The sequence below is a fragment of the Rhodnius prolixus genome, unplaced genomic scaffold, assembly GCF_049639745.1.
Source record: "Rhodnius prolixus isolate KJV_2025 unplaced genomic scaffold, Rpr scaffold_16, whole genome shotgun sequence".
Lineage (NCBI taxonomy): Eukaryota > Metazoa > Arthropoda > Insecta > Hemiptera > Reduviidae > Rhodnius > Rhodnius prolixus.
In genome coordinates, this window is record NW_027411616.1 from 930,673 (window position 1) to 945,383 (window position 14,711).

Here is a 14,711-nt window from a genome sequence, read left to right on the forward strand (position 1 = left end):
TGGAATAAAAAAATAAATAAGTTGTCCGGACACCGTCTTTCACTCCTATAACCACTTTGAACTGCCGAGGGAGGATTGCAATATTCTGTCCAATTAGTGATTCGATTCTGTAACTAATTGTGTTAACAGTTCAGTGATAGAATTTAAAAGTTGTATTCCGTGATAATTTTCTGGTAATAGTGGATCACTTTTGTTGAAAATGAAAAATAAATTTGTTTTACTACATGACGTGGATATTTCCTCTCTTGCAAAATTACGTTAAACAGCCTTAAAATATAATTTAAGCCAGCCTCAGAAATGTATCCTTAGAATGCATGGAAAATGTTCCGAAATAGCAATGTTATCGCATACAAAAATGTTATCGATTAGCGATAGACCTGATATTTTCCTCCAAATCAAATCAATTACACTGTTTCCTGTATTACCAAAATATGTGAATTTCTCTTCCTTGTCACCATTGATTTAAAATTGATCATACATCTCCATTAAGTCAACCAGTTTTAATCCTTTGTTGCTTACTGTGCTATCCATTGCTAACCTATGCGAATAAAATATCTTTTAACATTTCCAAAATGCCGTTATTGGAGATAGCAACTCGACAGTTAAAGTCACTTCCAATAAATAAACTATATTCCACCATATAACTGAGACAAATAGTATATAATAGCGAATCTAATTTTAAAAGAACTGGTTGATATCGATGACGTGGCAGTAAATAATAAGTAATTGTTGTTACCATTTTGTTTACTTTTCAGGCCATCACTGAAAACGTACCACATTCTGACGAATCCTTTAATGATGTTATTGAACAGCTCTAGGGTGCCCGAGGGGATGCCGGGTCGCACAACTTCATTAAAAAAAGAGCGCTACGACGATTGCTGTGATGAAGTACCCATAGTTTCAACTTTTCTTCACTATAGTTCCACTTTTTTTTTGCTTGCTTCTGATATATCCGTTTCTATTCGACGATTATCTCCTAAATAATCAATCTGAGACATTACGTCAGAATGTTTAGTTAATAATTTATATCTTTTACTGAACGTATAATCATTACTGGTGGTTGGTCATTTTCTCTAGCCATAATTGTGTTGTTTTTTATCCAAATGTAATTTAGTTTACGTTTGTGCTGAATACTTTTAAGTGGTTTGAAAAGCCATGCATTACGTGGGACAAAAACTCGGAAAAATATATTTTGGCTTAGAAGGGCGACTTTCAAGTGTGACTGGCCACCACCGAAGTATTCAAAGATTTTTTGCTTATAGTTTCTACCGCTGATTTGCTGAATTTCATCGTTTATGCCGCAAATTTAGGATAGTTGTTGAAAAAAGTAAGTGACCATTCCAACCTGACGTCAAGTTTGAATGGCCACCAATTTATTTTAAACTTTAAAATTTACTCTTCATGAATCGTTTGTGCTGGAGATTCCTTTAGTTTAATCGTCTGTGCCGCTAAATTAGGAAAGTTAATAAGAAAACAAGACGTAAACGTAAGAACTGACGTCAAGTTGGAATGGCCACTTTTTACTTTTTTTTTTTTCTTTTTTTTTTTGCCATTCGATTGTGCCGGCGATTCACCACGTTTCAGCTTTTAGCTCAAACATTAAAAAATGTATTTTAAGAAAACATTTTTCGTACTTGAAATTTCTTGGCCGGCGTTTGACCCACATGTACGCGGCGATTAAACTAAACTGCTCGCTTACACCAGAAGTGTGATCGGTCTACATTTAATCTTATTAAAACACCATAAATACTGCAGATATTAACATTTTTGTTTCACCTACACCTTTATCGAGATATCTTCTAATAATCTTTAGAATTTCACCGATTGTGCTGCTGTCTTAACCGACTTATTTATGTGCCAATTAGAATGCCCATTTTTTATTTATTTAGATATTCCAATTTTTTTTTTTTTACCAATTGTTCATGCCCGGCGATTCACCCAATTTCATCGTATTAACCGAGATATTCGCGAGTCAGTTTGGACATGCCACCTTTTATTTTTATAGATTTTTGAAGATCTTGTTTTTACCATTCGTTTGTGCCTGCGATTCACCAGATTTCAGCGTGTTTACTCAAAATTGAAGAAGTTATAAAGAAACGATTAGAAATGCCTGTGATTAGAAATGCCATGTCCATTTTTTTCCACATTTTCTTTTAAAACATGAATTCCCTATTTAAGAATAGTTAATTTAATTAACATTAAACAAAGATTAAAATCTTTGCTATTGTCAAAAACGTAGTAAACCCAAGATTAGATTAGATTGAGACAAAGGGCGGTCCCACCACAAGGAGGAAGGAAAACAGGCAATCCAAAATGCCCATTGTTCCCCGCCCACCCACCACCATACAAGAGGTACCGGGGTTTCAAAACCAACAAATCCGATTGAAAATTGCCAGATGTCAATACAATAAACTAATAGAGTAGCAACAGGACACTAGGGAACATGGCAACTCAATCGCCCAGTGCACTGAATAAACCTAGAAAGTTCATAACGCTTACCAGATGTCACAATCTCCGGGAGGGAAACGTTTAACCTCCCGAAGACAAGGAATCTAGTTTTAGAATAAACGGGACACTCCTCTACAAAGAGCCACGCAGTCTCATTGGACTCACCACAGCCAGCACAGATTGGCGACTGGGTAAGTCCACATTAAAAAAGATGATACACTAAATTCGCATGTCCACTCAACACCTGAACCAACTGGAGGATCCGGGACCTGCTGAAGCCAACCTCAGCGGTTTTCAACAGGCCAAGAATAGGATGCAGGGATAATGGGCTGAGGAGTCATTGTAATCAACGCAGCTCCTTCCTTTGCTGTTTCATCAGTAAGATCGTTACCCGGACTCCCAGAGCGACCAGGGGCCCTAGCCACCGAAACCGTATTCAAAGCCCGTAATAAGTTGAGAGCAGCATGGCAAGTATTAACCTAAATTTGGTTCTTATTAGGCGATGCCAGAGCTTTGATTGCAGCGTGGCTATCCGTGAAGAACCTAATATCAGTACCGGCCAATCCTTTCCAGTGGAGTAAGGTAGCTGCCATCACAATGGCAGCCAACTCCGCCTGAAAAACAGATGCATAATGACCAAGATCAAGGCTGGTGCGTTCCCATCTGAGCCCGAACTGGGGTCCCCAGATGCAGAGGCCCTATCCATCATTGAGCCATCCGTAAGAACAGAAATATCATTTATTGGTAGTATACCCATAAATAAAGATCCCACTATGTGGACCTCTTCTTTTTCCCCACTTCCTACTACTATTCAAATCTTCAAGTACTAATAGTTTACTGTGCGATTTCCTTTTTACTTCCACAATAGTTTCTTCTAATTTGTCGTAAATGTTGAATTTCCTTTTCTGAAGATACGGATGTTGGGGTGTGCACTTGGATTAAATTGTGTTATTCGAATTATTCGGTTCCTACTTAATATAGCGATCCTGTCAGCTTTAAATTTGAAGTAACTATAAAACCAGCTCCATTTATTTCCTGCTTCGTACCATAATAGTAGAGAATGTAGCTACTTTTCGTAACATAGTTTCGCCAACTCTTCTTCGATATCCCAAGGAGGTCAATATCAATTTTTTTTTTTTTTTAATGATTTTTAACTTTCACTAATCGATCCTCTGCAAGCAGTGCCCTAACGTTATAAGTACCTAAATAAATGTTGAAGGTGTTTTGTTTTTTCTGTATTTGGGAGGATGTGGTCTGACGTTCCCTTGGTGACCAGCCTTTCTGGGAAGTTATTGTTGTTCCATTTGAATCATTCCTAAAACTGCCATTGTCTTGTTACCGTCGTGGAAGCCTAATTCAACGTAATTCCTATTTATTATCATTTGCTGGATTTCTATTAGAATAAGCCGAAGAAGCACTACTTTCTAAGTTAGCACGATCCCTTAAAAAAAAAAAACTGCCAATATCTCTTGTAGCCTCTGTCCCAGCAGAGGGGGCTTTTATCTTTTCTGCTTCCGTTTTATTCCGCTTATCTCTTTTGGGAGTAATACTTGAAACCCTTCTTCTTTTGCCACTATTTTCTTTTTTTATTCCTTACTATCAATTTGTCGTAAATTAAGATAGCAAATTTTCCATTCTTCCTCTCCTTTTCTTTTAATTCCTTCCTTTGAAAAAGCACTTCTGGGGGAAATCTTCTGTCCGTATTTTTGAAAAACTTTATTTTTTTCCTGTATGTTGTTTTACCGACCACAATAGGCACAGTTTTGCCTTCTATTTTCTTCCCAATCCTTTTTAAAAAATCCATTTCTTCCTCTTTTTGCCGTTACACGTAACTAAATGTCTGATAAGAGAGCGACAGAGAGAACAGGAACATACTCTTCTGATAGTTTTTGTTTTTTCAATGGAATTGATGGTTAGTCAAAAAAAATCCATTCTCTCACCACACTTTTTTATAATTTTAACCTTAAGGTTTTTTTAAATTTTATTTTTATGTCTAATTTGTAAATAAGCCAAAAATATTACTTTCATAGGTCAGATCTGAAATACCCCTTGTACCCTGGATTTGCATATATTCGTGAATAAAAATTATTATCTTCATAAATGTGCACCCTATTTCATTTATAAAAAAGTTTAAGTTTGTAAATGAACATGTTACACTATAGTATTATAATAATACTATAATGCAAACACAATATAATAATAGATAGATAGATAGATAGATAGAAAACATACTTTATTATCATATTTACATACAAAATAAATAAAAATTACACATTTGAATCGTATGAATACTGACATGAGTACAATCGTCTGTCAGGAAATTGTGGCTATCATTTTAAAGAAAAAACTTTTTCAAAACTTGTAATACTTTAAATAAAAAGAAATCTTTTTAATTTAAGGAATGGGAATCGGGCTCTAAAGGGAAGAACTAGTTAATAATAATAACAATAATATTAATAATAATCAAAATAGTAATAGTCAAAACTTCATCCGAGACATGGGTTGGTATTACTGTTTAATAGTTGAAATTTGCTACTAGAAACATTCTATATGCCATAGATTCTTTAACATAGGCAATATTCTTTAATGGCAGCCAATTGGAACCATTCAGCAGCAGAATCATTTCACTTTCTTTTAAGGTCACCTTTTCAAAGAATTTCTTTCTTATAAAACCCAGTATTCTACAATGACCAAGAAAGTGAAATACATCTTCATTGACGCCCATATTGCACATACTGCATGTGTAGTTTCTTCCTTGAATGTATGGCTTATAGTTTAGGTCAAGTAGCTCTCCTCTTATCTTCATAATTAGACCCACGCTGTAGGCATCCAAACCAATATAAGTGGAATTTACTTTAAAAGATAACTTGCTATAAATTTTATGGTACGTATTATTAAGAGCTTTGGAAATGTTACAGTTAATATAGTACTGATTTAAAGCATTAATAATCTTGTTAATTTCAGCACCAAACCTGTCAGGAGACTGGAAATCTAAATTAACATCACATTCCAACTTTTGAAGCCAATTGGCCAAATCTTTAGACCACAAAATTTGTTTTCTAATTATTTCCAGTGCCAAATGTTTAATTAAACGATTACCATCCAAATCCAAAATCTTTTTAATGAATCTCAAAAATATTGAGAAGGTAAAAACATGTAATGGGCTTGCACCTGTTTCTAAGTAGAGAACATAATTAGGTGTATTTTTTGGCAGACGATACAGTCTCTTAATGTATAGCCTCTGTACTTTCTCCAATCTTTCCGAGTACTGGGCACCCCAAATTTGACAACCGTACGTAAGGACAGCTCTTGTTACCGAGTTAAATACCCCATTTTTTGCAGGAATCGGTACATACTCATTCGTAATTAGGCCAGCCCAAACACTGTTCAATCCCAACACAGCCTGCCTTGCCCTGTCATCCCAATGTGACTTCAATTGCAAAGAAGGTGTTACTTTTATACCAAGATATTTGTATTCCTTGACTACTTCAATAGGTTCTCCCTTGAATTTCCAGTTTTCTAGTCTTCCCAACTTCCCACCACCCGCTCTGAAGACTAAAATCTTGGATTTGGCCAAATTAAGAACCAGGTTCCAGTTTTCCAGGTAAACTTCCAACTGGTTTATCATTTGCTGAAGTACTCTTGGATCGTCGGCTATTAGCACTATGTCGTCCGCGTATAGAAGCAGCTTTAAATTGTAATCTTTTAACCATATCCCTCCTCTAAGAGCTTTTTTTAAATCATTTATAAATATGGAGAAAAGTAATGGACTTAAGTTACACCCCTGTTTAACTCCACAATATGTTTGGAATGGAAGTGAAATGCCCTTACAACCCCATATTGCTGACTTGGTATCCCTGTACAAACTCTGGATTGCGCGAACCATCGTAGTTGAGATCCCGCACTGATACAACTTGTAAAAGAGTGCTTCTCTATTCACAGAGTCAAAAGCAGACTTCAAGTCTACAAAGAAGCAAAAAATTTTCTTTCTTCCTTGGTACCATTTCAGCTGGATAGAATTAATTAGAATGAAAATATTATCCAGAGCGGAGAAACCGTGCCTGAACCCCGCCTGCTCTTCGCAAAGAATATTGTTTTGCGTCATCCACCGGCTCAATCTTTCACCCAATAAAGCTGTGTATAACTTTTGCACTGTATTTAAAAACGATATTCCCCTATAGTTTAAAACGTCATTTAAATTCCCTTTTTTATGAAGAGGAAAGATAACCGCATCATTAAATTTTTCCGGCACCTTACCTTCCGCGAAATATTTATTAAATAATTTTAATAGAAGTTCCAAGAAACACGTAGGAGCATACTTATAATATTCGAACGGGATTCCGTCGATACCGGGCGCCTTATTTGAGCCTGCCTTATTTATTACGTGCATCAACTCGTTGTAATGAAAGGGACAGTCAAGCTGCGCAACCTCTATCCACGGTTCAGCGTACGAAATGAAACAGAAATCAATTAAAGGGTTATACAACTGTTGGAAATGGGCTCGCCACTCCTCCATGCTTATCTGGGAGCCACATCTATATTGAGATCTTTTAAAAACATTTACTAATTTCTGTCCGTATTTTTGAAAAACTTTATTTTTTTCCTGTATGTTGTTTTACCGACCACAATAGGCACAGTTTTGCCTTCTATTTTCTTCCCAATCCTTTTTAAAAAATCCATTTCTTCCTCTTTTTGCCGTTACACGTAACTAAATGTCTGATAAGAGAGCGACAGAGAGAACAGGAACATACTCTTCTGATAGTTTTTGTTTTTTCAATGGAATTGATGGTTAGTCAATAAAAATCCATTCTCTCACCACACTTTTTTATAATTTTAACCTTAAGGTTTTTTTAAATTTTATTTTTATGTCTAATTTGTAAATAAGCCAAAAATATTACTTTCATAGGTCAGATCTGAAATACCCCTTGTACCCTGGATTTGCATATATTCGTGAATAAAAATTATTATCTTCATAAATGTGCACCCTATTTCATTTATAAAAAAGTTTAAGTTTGTAAATGAACATGTTACACTATAGTATTATAATAATACTATAATGCAAACACAATATAATAATGTATAATACAAACATTTTAATCGCAGCTTAAGAGTAGAACGCAGTCTGTTCATCACAAGTGTAAGAAAATTTAAGTATCTGCAGTATTTATGGTGTTTTAATAAATTTAAATGTTGACCGATTACACTTTTGGAGAAAGCGAGCAGTTTAATTTAATTGCCGCTTAGATGTGGGTCAGACGCCGTCCAAGAAATTTTAAGTACAAAGAAAAGTTTTCTTTAATACTTTAATTTTTGAGCAAAAACGCGAAAATTTGGCGAATCGCCGGCACAAACGAATGGTAGTAAACAGAAATTTTGAAGATTCATAATAAATAAAAAGTTGGCATTCTAACTTGACACGTAAATATTTTGGTTAATATTGCGGCACAAACGGTGAAACGTAATATATTATTAGCAGAAATCTTGCTAAAGGTGCAAAAAATATTTGAAAAATTCAGTGGTTACGTACTAGAAGGTGCCATATGCAGCAAATCCGGTATTACTGATAATCCGATATCGTGAATGTCTTTTTGCATACGTTTTTATTTTGAGAAATTCTAATTTATCTTAATTTCTATAATTTAATTAAAATTGGACCATTCGAAAGTTTGGTTTTAATCCGATAACAAGTGTCGTACTTTAAATTTATTGAATTTAAGTCTATTGACTCACTTATTTGTTTAATAATAATCCTAACCTGTTCGTTTTCTTGTTTGGGAACATTAATAATTTTTGTTCTTTTTTATCTCGCAAATTGTTCTGTTGTAGTGAGTTGTTGATTCTGAGAAACTACTTCACCTCTCAATTTTTTGCTTTATTTTTTCATGTCAATAATATATACATTCTTGAAATTACTATCATTAACATTAAAATCTTTGCAAGAGAATTATTTCGTAGGTTAAAAATTCCAATTGCTTAATAAAAACAGTCAGATTAAAAGTTTAAGGCGATTAAAGCAAACTGATCTGTGAACAAGCGTTATTACTAAACTGAAAGCTTTAATTATGTGTACTGTGATCAAATCTGTATTTGAAAGACTTAACTTTTAAAAATTTAATGTTTATATCAGTAAATATTTAAATATATTTTTTTATAAATTTGTAGTTTTATAGATTAAAAAAGAAATAATTTGTTCATTAAAACGCAATTAGAAATTTGACAAAGATTTTTAATATAATAATAACAAATAAAATCCTAGTGTTTTTTTTTGTTTTGCGCATCGACGTCTATAGTCATTAGCGCCTACTTCCCTTTTTTTCATCTTATACAAGGGCCACTAGAGCTAGACCTTTTCATTTTTTAAATTAAAAAGAATTTTTTATTCTTGTCAATAGTTTTTCTTTAACGACTTCTCATATAAATTACTAAACTTATTTTAGTAACAAAGAAGCAAGTTAGGAATAGCCTCTAGTGTGTCAATTTATCTTCTGGGAACTCAATCACAATTTTTGGACTTTCTGCAATATGTTTCCTGCAATTTAAAAAACACCAAATTAAATTTAAAGAATAAATCATAAAAAGGTGATGATTAGATTAGATGGATTATTAGTTTTTTGTCCAAAATAAATTAGTTGTATGTTTATTATAATATACAGCTTATGTCAGATCAGTGCTGGAGTGCGGACTGCACTATTCACAATTTCTCCGACTACAATGCAATTGTAGGTTAAACACTTCAATTGTGGCAATGGAGTTTCATGGCGCAATGCAACCCTAAGTCAGACCCCTCTTTGTTTATTAGCTACATTAGTAAAACCATAAAAACAATTAACAAACCCTTGCAGTACGCCTTAAAACTTCACAACAGACTTTCAGTAGATAATGCCGCTCCAAAATTCGAATGTCACTTTGTCCAATACTGACCCACAAATAAAATTAAGCGTTAGATGTTGAACGAAAGGTTAAATACTGCTAAAAACTACCCTATAGGAAGAGCTGATGGTTTACTTTAACCAAGTGGCTGGCTGTGTTTTTCTCTAGTGACCTTACAGTAGATGTAACGCCGATGTACTCCTGTCACTACAAAGAATCTTATAAAAATCTAAGATCAATAGCTATAGAAGTGTGCTAACCCTACGATCCCAATCAACTGTCACGGCGACAGTCAGCACTGGCCAAAGAAACATCACTTTTAAAGAAACACAAAATAAGCTGCCAAGAAACTGCTGACTATGGGTTATTTATAACTTACCAGAAGATTCCTAGATACTTTGCAACTGAAGACAACGATGAAAATCAAATTGCATTATTGAAGCTGCATCTCAATGACTTTGTAGAACAAATAACAAAAAAAAAAATCTTAGCTTACTTACTTATATTCAACGTTTGCTGAATCAAACATTCTTTTGGAAGCTCGAATTTTAACATCATTTTCGTCTTTGCAAGTTAAATATATAACTTCACGTATACCAGATTGGATAATAATTTTAGCACATTCATTACATGGAAATCGTCCCACATAAATCGTACAGTTTTTTAAATCAAGAGTGTTTTTATTTAAAATAGCATTCATTTCAGCATGACAAACTGTAACAATAAAACTTTCACTAGGTAAACTTATTATTACTTTTGTTTTTAATTTGAGGGATGTCAACATCTGAGGTCCGGAGCCTACATACAATTTCTATCGATAAGGAAAAACTGTTCATAACCGAACAGTGAAGTAAATTTTTCCCATTAAGAAAATAAAATGGTCAATAGATGTAAGAAAATTTATTTGCCTTCGGAAAATAACGTCGTCCCACATGTCATTGCATGTAAATTCAGCTTTGACCATGCGAACCAGATCTACTCTTACTGACTGGCAAAGTAGGATAGGACAGAAAAATGTATTTTTGTTTAGAATTGTGTAACAAAAAAGTTGAGCAATTCATTTTTATTTACAACAGTTCCGATAAAGTAGGTGGCTCGGTAGCGGAGCGGTAAGAGGAGTGTCCCGCAAAGCTAACATGTATTTTCATTCGACTTTGATTCTCGGACTAGGTCTTGGATTTTATTTAAGGATTATAAACAATTTTAAAATAATGAACGTTAGCTTAGCTAATCGCCTCCGTCCCGACACCTAATTTGATGAAGGTAAAGCCAGCCCCCCCCCCCAAAAAAAAGAATTACTTTACTATTTATTCCAACAAAATTGTGTTAGGAGTTTTAAGCCTGTCAAAAATGTGGTTGGGTCCGCACTGCTGGATAATATCGATTTCAACCGTCGTAGACGTAAGTTCTTATCAATTTGATCGGTTTCAGATTTTCACCCATCATCAAAGGTTATTTATCCAACAAGTTAATTGAAAAGATTTGACTTCCGCCATATTTTATCAACACTTCATTAACTGCATAAGAAACCGATATCAGTCAGAAACTATTTTTAAAAAATGCGTGATGCGATGGATAAAAAAAAAGAGTATAAGCCTACTTACTAACTTACACTGTGACATATTTGTGCCACAACAACGAAGAAAAAAGAAATTCCTAGCACTGAAAATTTAAATACAAAATTAAGACACGGAAATTATGATTCAGAATTCACTCAGATCAAACATTTTTACTGAACAGGAAGAAAGAATATAGTCAATTTTAGTCATTTTTTTTTTTGCGAAGCTTTTGATCTAGGGAATAACTAGGTCATTTTCAGAGCCTATGCTATAAACAATTATTGAATAGAATTGAAAAACGGGACGGGACCCACGGCACCGCAGCCACAAGAGGCTTATTGTGCCTACCCCTTTTTGAACGACGAAACCTACCCTTTTAAAAAGGTTGAGGACTTCACCTACTAGTTCTTTCTACGCTACTATCTCCTTTGGTCTCAAAGTTCCAAAAGTTTTTAATAGCGCAGCCGCTCGATTGCCATGCAATCGAACAACAAGTGAGAGGCTGTTTCCTCCTCTTCCTGACACAATCTGCACAACGGTAATAAGCCCCACCTTGTACAGGTGCTTCCTGAATCTACCTTGCCGCGTGAAAAGGCCTGTAATCAGAGTAATCTGATTTCTACCCAAGCCCAGAGTCTCTTCGTTTCTTTGTTTACACAGCCAGGGCATAATACTCTTGCAGTATTTGACCCCGGAAACATCACCCAGTTCTTTTCATGCTCTCTCCAGATCCAGTTTCTGAGAGCCGTACTAACTGCACCCTTGGTGATCCCTAGTACTTATAAACAATTATAATATACATAACATTTTTTTACATTGTAATATTTAAGGTTGGTATTGTATCCTGTTGGTTTATGTACTAAAAAACAATGAACAATACTCTACAGTAAAACGTAACATTTAGTCCTGATTTAAAATTCCAATGACTGTATCGTACAATTCATTGAAACAGTAAACTCACATTTCTGGCGCTATGGTAAAAGTGTACTTTCCTCTATTTCGCACAAAAATATATATTTGTTTTCTTAAAATGTACTTAAAGAAATAATAAACAACATACCGTACATTGATTTCCAATTGTAAATGTCCCCATCTTTGCCCCAAGGAAACTTGTTATCATCACAACCATTAGGCATCCCATTGTAGCCAATCCCCACTATTTTCTTTTCCGAATTAACAATACAAGCACCTACTTGTGTACATGGGTCCTTACTTCTTTTTGCAGCAAGTAGAGCGATGGCCATGAAGTAATCGCCCCATTTTAAATAATCTTGCCGACCATTTCTGTAACAAAACAAAAATAAATGGTCCTGGTGTTTTATTTTAAACCATTAACTGAGCATAAGCTGATTTACAGTTACTTAAAATCAGTTATTAATAAGCAAATAGGTCAGCGAGAATGATTCTGTCATAAAATTTTACAATACTACAGAAGATTTTACCTTAAAACAAATGCTCTAAAACCGCTGGGCCTATATTAATGAAAATATTTGAGCATAAAATATAATCGATTGCAAAGTACAGAAGTTTATGTAAATGTGAATGAGAAGGTATGGCAAGGTAAAGTTCGCATCTTGATAAACATAAATCTGGTATTGCACAAATCAACTACCACTCCGAATGTCTCGAGGATTACTGTAAATATTGTGCTTTTATGGGGCTGCGAAACTCGCAAGATCCCTGATGCTACGACTAATCTCTTTTTACTTGTCAGTGTTAACCAGAGAAGTACTATGCTCGATGATACAACAAAAACTGCTGGCGTAGAACTGTTGAGTGAAGAATGAGCCATCACCTACCAATTCGAAAATTGGATCAGGTACTTCTTCAAAATCTTGGTGGCTGTAGGTATCTCAGCCTAAAACACTTATGCTAACACTTCACACTCACAAAGTATAATTAAGGCCTGAAAATGCAGTTGATGTGTAAACTATTGGGTTTAGTTACTCACTACACTCATTATGGTGCAATGAACAACCAGGGATACTTAAAGTGAACCAAAATAGCTTTTTCTGGTCCTAGTAGATTTGGCTTTTTAGCCATATGCAATACAATCTGCCAATGGTCTCCTAGTTGTCAATAATATAAGACAAAAGAGAAAGGTTTTTTTGGTGTTGGTACCCGGTCATTCAGGATATAAAGGTAACGAAGCAGCAGATTTGATGACCCGTGAAGGCGCTGCGGGAGACTTCGTTGGCCCGGAACCCTATTTAGGGGTTTCTAGATGCTTTAAGAGTGCGGCCATTAAACTATGGGTGCAGAAGAGGTCTCAGGAGTGGTGGTTGGCCACCACTGGGCAGAGACAGGCGTAGGAGGTCAGTAGAGGCTATTCGCCAAAGCTGACTGCAGACTTAATCCGTCAAAGCCGTGTGGTTGTTAGGATAATTGTAGGCCTATTAACTGGCCACTGCAAGCTCAGAAAGCACATGCATCGCATGGGCCTGGCAGATAACAGCCTTTGTAGGCTCTGTCAGGAGGAGGAAACGGCACTGTATGTGTTATGTCACTGCGAAGGGCTTGTCTGGCTAAGGATGTTACTTCTCGGGGAAGAGAAACCAAGGCCTGAAAGCTTCACCCAGGGGCCGCTCTCCAGAATGAAGAGTCTATTGAACGGACGGGTCTGGAGGGTGAGCTCTAGAGTAGTAGGAGCCACAATAGATCCATGGAGTCTCGGTGGCGTAGGCCTTTAAAGGCCGCCCTGCTAGAAAGTATCTATCTAAGACAAAACAGAAGATGAATTGGCTGATTGAAGACTACTGGGCTAAAAGTAATGTGCCATCACAAAGGTTTCGTGTTAAATAGCCTATTGCGTCAACATCGAGCAAAAGTAACATCTCTGCTATAACTAAATATTTCCAGCATCCTGCTTTCAAAGCGAATTTTATATGTTTAATCGCGATTATTACCTCAGCTAGCACACTGAATCGATGTCATAGATTGCTGAATGCTTTCTGTTATAATAGCACATCTAATGCGAAACACTTCCAGTAGGCGGATTTTGTTTCAGCACAATGTGAAACTTAACTTTGTGTGAGTTTTTTAGCCTAAGGTCGTCCGGAACAAATGGCTAAACATTCAGTAAATTAAATTAGATTAGAGACTTCTATAATCAAAGCACACAATTTACCCATTAGGCAAGGCGCCTGATTCTTCAAAAAAATTATGTTCACCATCACCGTTTGAAATCAATTCTTTCCGTAGGCTTTCTCTTTGCAGCACATTTTCATTCATATTTGTTTAAATTTTTGGTATCTTCCTAGCACAAATTCAAGTATTCTTCACCGCTAATACAGTAACTATCCGGAGAGATTTCAAATTAAAATAAACAGAACTCACAGCAAACACGCCTTAAGTTTACATCTGTTTTTGGCGCGGAGGAGCGGACTATTAGGTTACCAGCCAAAAAAAAAACATCTTTCTACATGAACAGCCAATCTCCAATAGTTGTAAAATTAGAAGTTATTAACATTAATTGAATTTTTAGGCTCACGAAAAAATTTATCAGGCTCCGAAATGCTTTTTTTACACTTGGTTGGTCTGCCTTAAATTTAAATATTCTTGGGCGGGGGAGATTCGGAAATTGTAACCCACCTGTCCATTTTTTGAATTCAGTTAATTGCATTTGCTCAATAAACATTATAGGAAACACTAACGCTAATCTAAACAGTTTTTTAGGAACAAAAGGTTGCTACAGCTTAGAGTTGATAATTAGATGACATTCACTTGTTAGTGGCCAATAGTCAGATGAATGAATGATTTCTGAATTTCATAATTGACTAATAGAGGATTATGTGACTGGTATAGACCATTCGAATGAAAATTTTTGTGAGTGTA

The 14,711-nt window shown here is 35.3% G+C and overlaps 2 protein-coding genes across 3 annotated transcripts in view; one reads left to right on the forward strand and one right to left on the reverse strand.

Moving 5' to 3' along the window:
* LOC141457490 (F-box/WD repeat-containing protein 9-like) overlaps window positions 1–7,342 on the forward strand; it is a 34,725-nt gene extending 27,383 nt beyond the window's left edge. For both annotated transcript variants that reach the window (XM_074134556.1, XM_074134557.1), the window contains one exon: window positions 756–7,342. The gene's annotated coding sequence lies outside the window, so the exon portion shown is untranslated. The remainder of the gene's footprint in view (window positions 1–755) is intronic.
* Window positions 7,343–8,653: 1,311 nt separating this feature from the next.
* On the reverse strand, window positions 8,654–14,272 carry LOC141457496 (deoxycytidylate deaminase). The gene is made up of 4 exons (XM_074134569.1): window positions 14,005–14,272; window positions 11,938–12,161; window positions 9,819–10,032; window positions 8,654–8,977 (listed from the first exon to the last, which is right to left on the reverse strand). Exons 1-4 carry the CDS (start codon window positions 14,106–14,108, stop codon window positions 8,914–8,916), a joined length of 606 nt encoding a protein of 201 aa, XP_073990670.1. The 5' UTR covers window positions 14,109–14,272; the 3' UTR covers window positions 8,654–8,913.
* Window positions 14,273–14,711: the final 439 nt, after the last annotated feature.

Coding starts and splice junctions, on each gene's coding strand:
- LOC141457496 (XM_074134569.1), bottom strand. CDS start 14,108: ATGAATGAAAATGTGCTGCAAAGAGAAAGCCTACGGAAAGAATTGATT. Junction 12,162..14,004: donor TCAGGCGCCTTGCCTAATGG/GTAAATTGTGTG, acceptor GTTTTGTTACAG/AAATGGTCGGCAAGATTATT. Junction 10,033..11,937: donor CAATTGGAAATCAATGTACG/GTATGTTGTTTA, acceptor TTATTGTTACAG/TTTGTCATGCTGAAATGAAT.